This window comes from Caretta caretta, chromosome 10, assembly GCF_965140235.1.
Source record: "Caretta caretta isolate rCarCar2 chromosome 10, rCarCar1.hap1, whole genome shotgun sequence".
Taxonomy (NCBI): Eukaryota; Metazoa; Chordata; order Testudines; family Cheloniidae; genus Caretta; species Caretta caretta.
Genome location: NC_134215.1, coordinates 5,418,391 through 5,430,662, shown reverse-complemented (window position 1 = coordinate 5,430,662; position 12,272 = coordinate 5,418,391). Strand labels below are relative to the sequence as shown.

General features: G+C 43.1%; 1 protein-coding gene across 3 annotated transcripts in view; it reads left to right on the top strand.

Annotated features, from left to right (window-relative positions):
• Nucleotides 1–12,272, top strand: part of LMF1 (lipase maturation factor 1) — a 336,726-nt gene that overhangs the window by 139,048 nt on the left and 185,406 nt on the right. For all 3 annotated transcript variants that reach the window (XM_048866655.2, XM_048866657.2, XM_075117566.1), the window contains one exon: nucleotides 4,546–4,611. In XM_048866655.2, the coding sequence (XP_048722612.2) occupies nucleotides 4,546–4,611 (66 nt within the window). The remainder of the gene's footprint in view (nucleotides 1–4,545; nucleotides 4,612–12,272) is intronic.

Genomic DNA, 12,272 nt, shown 5'->3' with positions numbered 1-12,272 from the left:
TTTAACGTTGGCTGCTTTAAATGATCTTTTTTTTCCCTCTCCATCTTTGTGCTTTATATTAATGTTTTATTCAACTATATTTTGTTCAATGATTTATTGCAGGAGAGATTTTAACGTGTTTGTGTTCTCATAAGATACATGTTCTTATAGTCTCAGCTGGACAGTACAGCTTGATAACAGCCTGGACAAGGTAGGAGAGAAGGTCATCAAGATAGACTTTTTTTTTTAATATTATAGCATTCTTGGGCAGAGTCCTTTTAACTTCCTCTCTTCTCCACTGACAGGGCTGTCAGCCTATGAGACATCCTGTGAGATGGTATCAACATATCCTGTAATTTTAGTCACGATTCCAGAGAAGAGCTGCGTACAATAGTTAAGGAGATGAAGCCCTGTTTGTTGACAGGGAATCTGTCGGGTTTTTTTTATACAGTGCCCACTAAGAAAATAATGGAGAGGAAAGTGACAAACTGTCCTAATTTATAACCTACTTTAGTGTAAAATCACAAAGCGACAAACCTAGCAATGACCTTCACCAGACCAGCACTGGCTGTTCTTTCCCATCCTGTCTTAGTGATGTGACTTTGTGGTTTTCATGGTTTATCTTCCTCTTTTGTCTGATTCGTGTGTGTGTGTGTGAGAGAGATGATGATCTTGAGCTGTATCAGCTTTGGCTAGAGTGTTTCTGGGATTCCCATCTCTCAGGCTGAGGGCACGAATGCATCTCCCTTTCTTCTTGCTCCCTCTCTTCCTAGTGGAGAATAAAATGAAAAGCTGCATTTGTTAATATTTATTATCATTATTATTCTGATCTTTGGGCAGCTCATGAAAGGGAGTCTTTAACTCCCTGCGCTTTGCAGTCTATTGGAATGTAATATTCGTCCTGCACCTGCTAAGCTTTGTTAATGCAGTCTTTTTGGCTACCAGTGAAAATAAAAATCTGTAAAAATACTAATGCAATAGGCCACATTGTCAACTGGAGTAAGCCTGTGTCACTTCATCAGCTTCGGACACCGATTTATGCTGGTTGAGAAGCTGGCCATTAGAACTGGAGCCTTAATTCCCTAAAATATTTAAATACATAGAACTTAATTTCCTTCCAGATACCCAGTCTTTTTCTTAAAACATGAAAAAAAACCCTACTTCAGTGGTTTTCTCCTTCCCTTCCGATCTCATCACAGCGTGCCTAATTTTGCATGTGTGTTTAATGTTTTACTCCACTCTTAGTGAAGCGAATGGCCTGTATAGGCAGATGAGCCTCGAATTAAATTTTAAACTTTAAAGAGAAGAGTTTTAAAGTAACTGTGCTCCATTAAGACTTACATTTCAGAAGTCAAGCCCAAGAACCATAACTGAGCGCCAAAATAGAAAGATCATTGTATAATTGCCTTGTTTGTAGAAGAATAAGAGGGGAGAAGGGTGGTAGTGAAATATGTCAAAAATCTGAATCTATCATTATTTTGCTGATGGATGAATGTTTGAGCAACTGTTTTTAACTAAGGTTCTTTTCATTTTCTATTTATTGTGCGGTTTTTGTAGTTGATGACCTAATGGCTTTTTCCCGACCTGAAGAATACCATGCCAGCTTCCTTAAAAGTGATTTTATTTGTGCGGATCTTTGATATTTTCGGGGGAGTTACGGGACAAACAATCTCCATGACTGTAAAACATCTAATATTTTTTAAAATGCTGTCCTAGCCACGACAGCGGGGCTATTCCACAGTTGACACTCACAAAATTTATAAGTATTTATAAGGTTGGTGAAGGGAAGGATCCAGGAAGGCTCTGCCTGTTTTGCTATCCCTTAAATTAAGATTGAATGATCCAGGGGTTCTCAAACTTTTTGTACCTTTCACACAGCAAGCCTATGACTGAGACCCCCTCCCCTTTATAAATTACAAATGGGGAGGTTAATTTTAATGTAACGGGGACTCGCGGCTGACAGCCCCCAGGCATAGCCAGGCTCGTGTTCCCCAAGTAACCCACTTGTGACCCCCTGTTTGAGAATCCCTAACTGTAGCATGAATGTACTCATATATGTCATACTCTCAAACTGTGTCTTTATAAATGGCCATCCAGGAATTGCAAACAATTCGGGTAGGCGGTGATGCACTTTAGTTAGTACCGGATGAAGATACTTAGGCAAAGGTTTCTGAAAAGCACTAGTGATTTTGGGTGCCTCAGGTTTTTGGGTGCCCAACTTGAGATGCCTTCAAGGAGCCTGACTTCTAGAAAGTGCTGAGCACCCACCCCTGGGGTAATCAGGTCCCTTCTGGGTATATGAAATTGGACACCAAAAATCACTAGACATTTGTGGAAAACTTTGGCCTCAATGTTTTGTATTGCAAAGGCAAAAACTTCAGCATGCCCTCATCTCTGCCATCCCTGAGCACGGGTTGGTAGAGGAAATTAATGAGTTTTTTCTACTAAAGAAAGAGGGAAATTTTTAATTTAGGTAACCTAGGAAGGTAGGCAAATCTCCCCTAATTGTATACAGACCATAGAGCTTGTCTCAACCTTTTGACTAGTGAAGCTTTCCTCAATTTGGGATATTGTGATCCTAATCAGAGACCTTTAACCATACATCAAAGCAGACTCTCCTAATCTGCATACCTTCAGGCTGGCATGGCTTGATTGCATGGTTTCCTGCTAACAGACTCATCTCTGGCCAGGTGTCTTTCCCGCTGTGGACGACTGATTCCTTTTTAGTCTTCATCGCTGAGGCAAAGAAATTTAATCCTAATATTACTGCCAGCCATGGAATGGACCCGCTGATTTGGAAATGTCACTCTGTTGTGGCCGTGAAATATCAGTGCACAGCAACCTCTGATACCTGCTTATTTCACTGCCAACCTCTAACCTAAGGTAGAGTAGACCTGTCATTAGTGTATCCATCTGCATTTAAGCCTGTCAGCTTCCTTCCCCTTCTCTTCTTTTGTTTCCCTAATTACTTTGATTACATCAGCATATCCAGCCTGGGTCCTCTGTTTGGTTCCTAAGGCAGCATGAATTGTCTGCTCGGTCTGCTTTAATATGGATCTTATGGTAGGAGGCAAAGGTGGGCCTCAGTCGCGGGAGGTAGAGAGAGAGAGTTGGCTCTGGGTCTCGAACTCCAGAGTCGGAGTGCGTTCAGCTTTGGAGGTAGCTCTTCAGCTCCTTACAGAGAGAGGCCCTAATTTTTTCATGGTTGCTCTGATCTTTCTCCTGTCCTTTCCACCCCCTGCAGCAGGGCTTGTTGGGGGCAGAGGGCCGTGGTAACCAGTCTTTGGAGCCATTCAGCAGCTTGTGAGTGGGAAGCTCTCCCAGCTTATCCCAGCCCTCACAGGGTTTGTCTGTGGCCCATGCCAGCTGACTTGGGTTCGTGGGGCTTGGGCAAAGAGGCTGTTCAACTGCGGTGTAGACATTCATTCTGGGGCTGCAGCCCGAGCTCTGGGACCCTCCCGCCTTGCAGGGCCAGCCATGGGTTTTTAAACATACCCACAGAGGTGCCCAGGCTGCTCCCTGGGCTAAGCACTGGGTCCCTTGGCTTCTGTGTTTTAGACAGTTGCTGTCATTACTCTTGTTAGTATTTGTATTGCGGTAGGGTTGGGGCCTCTAATCAGGGGTCTGAGGCCCATTGTGCTAGGCACACAATGAAACGGGGGGGACCCTGCCTTAAGGGGCTTACCGTCTGTCTAAGCAAGTCACCAGATAGATAATAAATAACAGCATTTTGCAGCCTGGCTTTTCCTGTCTTGTGTTCCATCCTCCTCAGCATAAGGGCTGGCACGACAGATGTGGGGGGTGTTGCTGCACCCCATGGCTTGAAGTGGATTCCATTATATACGGGGTTTACAGGTCGATGCAATGACTCTCAGCACCCCCATTCTAAAACCTGTCCACCTCGGAGACAAGTGCACATATCCCCCTGTGTCGCTGTTGATAAGAGAGTGTTCTCAGAGATCCGAAACGCTTGGCAATGTACCCCCGCCTTTTCTGCGGTACAGGTGCTGTAATGTGAGACCTGCATTGGCTGGCTTACCCTTAGTGTGTGTGTGTGTGTGTTACCTTATCACCTCAGATCCCTTCATGAACCTGTAAGGTGCTGAACATCCTCAGCCCCACAGGAGGATCAAATGCCGGGAGAGTCTCTCAGTTTGATCTCAGATAAGAAGTGTTTCGGTTCCCTTGACAAATGGCATGCTTTTATCTATCCATTCAGGCATGTATCCCCGTGATATCTTCTGCCACATTTTAAATGATGTGTCACTTTCCAGTGAGATTTATACGTCAAATTATTTTAAATAAACAGAAAATGGAAAGTGTCTGTTGCCTAGAAACTATTTTTCTCAGTACTCTGGCATTTGCCATGTTCTCTAAAGTATAATAAATGAAAGCTTGGGCGCAGAAGTAGGGTGGCTTTTAAAAGAAGTTATTCATTGAAATCTGTTTTTTCCCTCTGTTAATGTGTGGTTCTCTCCCTGTGGCTTAACTGTAGCATGACATATTGAGGTATTATCTTGAAGAGTAAAAGAAAAGAAACCTTTGTTTTGGGCTTTTTTCTTACAGGGGTTGATTAAAATCCGAGGTGATCGCTGCTGGAGAGAGTTGACCTGTATGGATTATCATTATGAGGTGAGCGCTCTGAACACCACTAGTTGCCTGTCCGCTTTACCTTGTTAGTAATTCTCTTTTTCCGGACATCTTTTCTCTCTTTCACCAGCTGGGTTGCAGTTGCTCCCTTACCTCCACCCCACCATTGTAATCTGAGGAGCTTCTGATAACTTCATCAATATCAATGAGCCATGCAACTTTTTCCCATCCAATAAACCTATGAGCCCTCTTCCTCCTAGCCCTCTCTCACTGGTATGAGTTAGGACTAACATCACGGGACTCAGCCAGATTACTCCCTGTGTGAAAATGGTGCAAGAAGAGACGTTGGCCCTTAATATCCAATTAAGTCCTGACTTTCATTTTCTGACTTTTACAAGTTTTTTTTTGTTTGCTTTAATCAGAACTTGCTTTAAAGATATAAACACAATTTTGTCATCTTGTGACACAGTGAAGGTTTTGACAAACCTTTATAATGAGTGAGCAAAGGTTTATTATACCTGAAAGGACCAATCAGTGAGCTTAGGATTTGGGGAGAGCCAGCTGCAATCCTATTATATAGTTGACACCTATGCACCAAAGCAGTGCTAGATGAATGGGATCTGAAACTTGGTAGTCCACATCAGGTAGATAGGAAGCCTGCTAGTTTGCTCGTCCTTTTTTAGCATTTCAAGGTAGGGCCTTTATCACGTTCATCCAGGGCTAAGACTTTCAAAAATGACGAGTGATAGTTAATGTCTCAGTGTTTGGGTGTTCAGGCTGAGACACCTTAAATGGTTTGATTTTCAGAAGGTGGGTGCTTTCTGTTTACTCTTCCAAAATACAGACGTATTTGAGCAGAAATCGGGCGTAGAAACAAAGTGCGATCAAAGACGTTGAGCAGGAATCATTAAGTTCTCACTCCATGTACTTTTCTCTTGCCTTTTGAAATCCATTTCAGTGATTTGTTTTCACGTTGGTAATAAATAGCTGTTTGTATTCTGGCTCCGGGCATTATTACCCTTTAGATTGCAGAGAGATGTAGCAACACCATCCTGCATTCTTGTGGTCATGATTTGGTCTTTGCATTTGTATGTGCCTGGGATTACAAAAAGAGATACCCGTGAAGGTAAGCTGGTCAAATAACCTTGGTCCGTTGGCTGCATAATCAAGGAAACTGCTGGGGTAGCATTCTTTTCTTCTTGGTATCTAATAAAACTGATAATATATTGTTAAATATGTGTTAAATCTATTGTTTATAATACATTTTTCTACCTGCTTAGCCGTGGAGCACATTGCACCTGTTTGCTCAACTTTGCAATGCTCCCATTTGATTTCCTGGTGCAGGTTCTGATGTTGGCTTTGCCCCATGTTGTCTCGAGGATTTCAGGGATCTGCATCTTTGCACTTTAATCCAACAATTGAGCTGAGGTGGGATACTGAGTCTGACAATCCCTACATCTGGGGAGACAGTTTCAGTGGACCATCATCTCTGGAAATCATGACCTCTTCCACTGAAGGTCTGGTAGAACCTGAGTCTTCAGAATGCGTTGCAAGATGTATGCATGCCTTATTTTTATTTTTATTTTCCCCTCTGGAGGGGTAAGCTCAACAGGGAGAGTAATAATAAGTTGGAAAGTTCTTTCAGTACCTCCCTCCCCCACCATTTAAGACAAGGGACTCCACACAGTAAAAGGGGTCCATCCACTCACTCCAATCCTATTGAGGGATCAGGGGCCTTAAATTCCACAGTATGAAAAATAAAACAAAAGGTCACCAGTATCTGAAGCCTTTTACTTTCTGCTCTTGTAAGTTAGTTAAAAGTGGCTTAATTTCTTTTTTGGGGTTTATGAGTGTTAGTCCAAAATGTAGAATTTTCATTTTTGCTGTTTAAAATAAATAAATACCAAAAAGAAGCAAAGTTGGGGAGTTGCTTTGAAAGGCACTTTTGCGCATGTGTAGCTCATGACTACGTTATACAATTACTGCTATTCAGCTGTAGGCATCAAATGAATTCAGAAGTGTGTGCTCTCTGAATGTATATTGCGTCAGGACATCTAGAGTACAGATTTCAGACACAAAGACCCTTGAATACTAGAGTTTTTAATCATAATATAGATGCAGCCATGGTAAAATGTCCCTAGCTGCCTACTTCATTTTGAATGAATAGCAAGCATGCCCCTCTGTCCTGTATGCTTTTCTACACCTGGGAATAGTCAAAGGAAAGCCAATCCATAGCGGAGATAATTGGAATTCCATCAGCAGCTCCCTCAGGTGACCCTAACCTATAACAATCATCCTGCAGAATGCTATGATTTTTTAAATCAAAACCAGAATCTGCTTTGTAGCCCAGAAAGTTAATTAAAATCACTCCTGTCATATCCATAATGCGGGATTCCAAACCTGCAGAAGTCATCAGGAACAGGAGCACAAAGAAGATAACATTATCAATATCAATTATTTAAATCCACAGCAGCAACTGCAATGAAAGGAGAAGAAAGAGATCAAACCTTGGCAATAGTAGATAAAACTCCACAATACACCTGTAGATTAAATTTGACACACACAGGCTCTCCTCGTTACGTATGTGGTAGAAATGGTTTGACAAAACTCTCCTCAGGCAGGCAGCACTAATTGGAAAGGAACACACACTATTTCATTGTTTCCTATGTATTCCGTATTTTGGATGAGACATAAAAGCACAGCCCTGATGGTTTGGGGGTCATTGAAGCTTTAAGGTTTGGTGGTACTCAGATTATTGGGGGTGGGGTAGTCAGTTCCAGTACAGGCAAAATTTCTGTTTGATTAGTTGATCATGGGCAGCTTTGTAGAGGGGACGTAGCCATGTAAAGCCTTCATGTACTATATGTAATGTTGGGTATATGCCCATTTAAGAGGACAGATGAACAAATTGCCACTGGACGCAAGACTCTTCTTCTCTGAGGTGGTTCCATAGCCAAGCTCTTCTGCATCCACCTTTATCCCTAGCTTCCACCATTGATATCTCCCAGCAGGTGAGATCAGTAGAAAAACCATGTCCTTCCCACTCCCTTGACCAAATTATTTCATGCATACCTGCCAGCTGCTACCCTTTACAGCACCATAGTTACCAATAACCTGACTCTGCAATGAAGTGAGAGTAAGAGAGGGAGAACGCTGCTTACAGAATCGTAATACAGAATCCATCTAAACAGTGGGAGGAAAAAAGAAGGAGAAACAGGCTGTAGCTGAAGATGTCTCTGGAAGGGAGGAAATTATTCAGGAGGCTGCTTGTGATTAGAATGATAAAACTGGGTAATGGACCAACTTTCAAATGGACATGGGCCAAATTTTAGTCTGCAGTGATGTATTGTTTGCTCTCATATTCCAATCCGATACTCCAATCCAACATCTACATGTGCTCACTTGCCAAGAGAATTAATGAAAACACATGGCCCCCATCTCTTACATATTGAGCATACACTGTACTATTTATTTGCAGTAGAACCAGCAGCTACGCTCATGGAAAATAACATATTTCCACTTTTGTCGGAAATCATGTATAAAATAACAGGTTGTTATGGCTTCGGTAATTAAACAGAGAGCATATTTTTTGCCCCACTTTGCCCCTCTTGGGCCTTAACCCAAGACTTGATGGAGATCTGTTCCTCTAGTTAAGGCTCTTTGTTTGGAAGGCTTATGACCCTTACATTTGTGTAATTTAGAGAGGGAAATGTCAGAATGCATAGTTTATACGGACATGGTATTTTCCAGTCTTCACTTGTTGCTACATCATCTCGTAAGGAGGTACGGGAGGAATAGATTTATTCAAGTAGGTGTAGAAGATGATGTAAAAAGATACTAGCAAAGATGAGCAATTTAGATTTACATTTGATTTCCCTTGCTGCTGTAATATAGGAGCCAGGAATCCTAAGTTCTAATCCCAGCTCCTCCAGTGAGTTACTGTGTCACCTGGAGCAAGTTGTTTAACCACTCTTTGCCTTGGTTTCTCCATTTGTAGAAGGACAGGTAATTTGTGTTCTGAAGGTGGTGCTGTGATTGGATATGACAAAGGGGAATTATGGTGGTTAATTAGTTAAAGGCTTATACAGAGCTTTGAAACGGCCAGAGAACCAAAGCTAGGCACATACTTTTGCACAATCGGGCATGCACAAAGTCCGTGTGTACAAGCTGCCAGTCAGGTGAACCTGCACATCAGGTATTAGCACACACAAGTTAACCTGTGAAACCATATGCACATAATTGCATTAGCAGACCTAGCTTTGAAAGTTTGCTTCTGCTTTATTATTATTCATGCTTGCAGCAGTTCTAGCACTGACTGCTGTGGTTAGATTAATTTTGCATTGAGGGTTGCTTTCTTTCTTTTTCTTTTTCTTTCTCTGTTTCTGTTTTTTTTTTTTAAAGAAATCCTTTTGCTGCTTTTGAATTGCATTCAGTTAAACATATTTACTGTGCTCTTAACATGGATGGAGATGGCTTCTGAGTGTATTACTGTTTGTTCTTATTTTTTATTAACCACTTATCTACTGTGTACACAAGGGTAGACAAAAGAGAGCTAGATTCTGCTCCCACCGAAGTCCATGGCATCACTCCCCATCAATCCAGCTGATGCAGAAGCAAACCCAAGGAGCTAGGCCATGGGGCAGATTCTCCACCCTGCTGTGATCCCTTTGTATTGCTTAGGAGCAGTGACTGGCCACATCCTCCCAGCTGGAGCGGGGGAGTCCCTAGTGAGTATGGAGCTAACAAACCTGCCTCCTGCGCCACCCTCCCTCTGGGGAAGGGGGTGGAGGAGGGGCAGGAGCATTGCCGGTTTGTGCTCAGCTTGGGTCTATTCCTGGAGTGCACCCAGCCTGGGGACTGTTGCCAGCTGGCACAGGTCAGAGCATCCTTCTAGATTGCTCTCACGTGCACTGGGATAGAGGGTCAGGCAGAGAATCAGGGAGCCGTAACCAGCTCTCCCAGTGGTCCCTTCTCATCCCCTGCTTTGCCAGACTTATACTCAACAAAGCAAAGGATCTGGCCCATTGTCTGCTGGTTCTGTGTATGCAGCATAAGCACAGTGCCTTTACGTGCACTGTACGGGTAAATCCATGCACAGCACCCATATTTAAAATCTCCATGCAAAGACGCAGATGTCCAAACCTGCGCTCTCGTTTTGTGGAACACCTTGTAGCCATATGTCCTGGCACGTGAAAGGTTTGAGTGGCATGGGGGGATTTGCATATGTAAACTCAAATCTACTCCAAACAGAGCCTGTGTTTTTGGTTTCCAGCATTAGTCTCAGTGGAATAAGATAATGAGGTAATCTTAGAAAGGAGAAAGTCCGATTTGATTACACTTATCCTGTCTCTTGTGGGCCAGTGCAAGACGGTTCCCTTTGGTCTGTGTTCCGGTGATGTGTTTTGTGGTGATTGTCAGTGCATTGTAGTTTTTTGATTACACTGTCACTTATTACAATTGACACGGAAAGATGCCTTGCAAAATTGCCTGCTTTAAAAATTATCATCTTTATTAAGTGTAACCATCCTCTCCCTGACTGACTCGTAACTGTCATTTCAAGTCTGCAAAGTCACACGAATGCTACTTGGCATTTGACTACAGAAATGAGCGGATCGTTTCAGCAGCTACGATGCACTGCTCCATCTAAGCTTCGTTTTCGTGACTGGTTAACCCACCTTGTGTCTCACAAATACCACAGATGCAGCAATTCCTCAGTTGGAGAGAGACTAGGAAATGAAGGAGAAATCGCTATCACTGTCAGAACAAGAAAGAAAGATGATCCATAACTTTCCACAGCCCTAAAAGTACAAAGTGTGTAAGCACGGAGGGTGAAATTTACAGAGCATAAGCCCAAGATTTGTGCAGCACATTAAGTACCATTTATGCCCTATTTGAGGATCTTACAGTGGGATTTAAGTCTGTATGCTGACCCGCAAGACAAGGGTGAATGTCAGCCATAGTACAGAAGAAATATATAGGACACAAGTCATCTGTGTGAAGACATCTCTTTTGTTTAAAACTGTGCATCAAGATTTAAGGACAAAATACCTAGGACTCTAATAGCAGAAGGTGCAGGTTGAGGTGTCCTGCTGTGTAATAGGATGGGAATAACAAGGGATACTGCAGGTCAGGATTGAGGTTCATTTGCAGAATTACGGGGGTATGGATAGTATATCTCTTTCCTTACATAAAAGTTTCACCATAAACACACATAATAATAATCTAAGAATATAATACTTTGCCCTTCTATGGTACCTTCAATCCAAGAATCTCAGAGTCCTTTACATCCATTGCTGAATTAAGCTTCGTGATCCCTTGTGAAGTAGGCAAGTTTACAGCTGGGGAAACTGAGGCACAGAACTGTTAAGAGTCTTGCCCAAGGACACAGAAAGCCTGTGGCCAAAACTCCTGAGATCCTTTTCCCTTTCCAGAAGACCATCTTTCTAGCATGGCATTTTGCTATTGTCTGGCCACTCATAAATGCTCAGCATGCCTTAATTATTTTTTAAACTGGAAACACAAGAAGCATTTAGTTTTAAGACGTGTAGAGAGTCACATTAACTTTGCCAAACAGGTATTGGAAGAGAAATAAGTGAGTCATGCTCTAGGCCTTCTTAGTTTGACAGTGCTCTTGGGAAAAGCTTTGTCGTTCCTTACACTAGATACTGCACAGAACGTAAGAGGTCACTTCTTCCAGGTTCTTCAAATTGTTGCTAATTATTCTATAACCATTTTTTTTAAACAGATCCCATCAATCAGCACCTTAACCTTTTGCATACAGCAGATCTCCACTTCATACAAAAGCCCTGTCCAGAGTACAGTATCTTTTGTTCCTAATTATGTGCTTGCTGACCGATCGCCATGCTGATAAAGATGAGACGGAAGCTTGCTGGTTAGTTCCAGTTTGTTTCTTTAACTGCCTCTTGCTTTCCTTTTTCTCCTGGAGAAGTCATCATTAGACTTTTAGTCTACCTCTGTCAAACGTTTTATGCACTAGTAAGTAATTAAAAACTCTTTACCTAGCAATTAATTTTGGTGGGATGGCAAATTATCTGTCTGTCACCACTAGTGTCTTGGGATAGGTTATAGTCTAAGCAGCTCTATCCTGATGGGGACTCAGATGTTTCTGAGGCTTAGATAAACTAGGAGTCAGACCACCAATCCAAAGCATCTTTTTTAGTTACAGATTAATGGGAATTAAGAGGAGCTGGAACAGAGTGGAAATAAGAAAGAGGAGAATTTAAAATACATTTCTGGGCATGGTGCTGTACAAGGGGTCAATGGGATGCCTTCAGTTTCCTCAACTGTGGGATACTTTTCCAGGAAGGAGGCTTGTTGGGAAGAGATGGGGTCCGCCTGACCAAGAACTAGCCAGCCTAGTGAGTAGGGTTTTAAACTAGGTTCAAAGGGGGTGGGCATGGGCGGCACATGAGCTGCTGGCTGTGGGAGGCTAGCCCCCAGTCCTGCCCTTTCTGCCTGAGGCCATGCCCCTGCCGGAGCCCAGAGCCCCTCCCCCCCCCCAGCAGCCACCAGATCCTGCCCCGGAGTGCCGAGACGGGGGCTGTGCGGCCCCAGTTCTAGAGCGCCAGGAGGGCGGGCAGCGTGGCCTCAGCCCAAACCAGGGCCACCACACAGGGGGCCTGGAGGCAGAGCATGGGTGAGGCTATGCCTGGCTGTTTGGGGAGGCACAGCCTTCCCCAGCC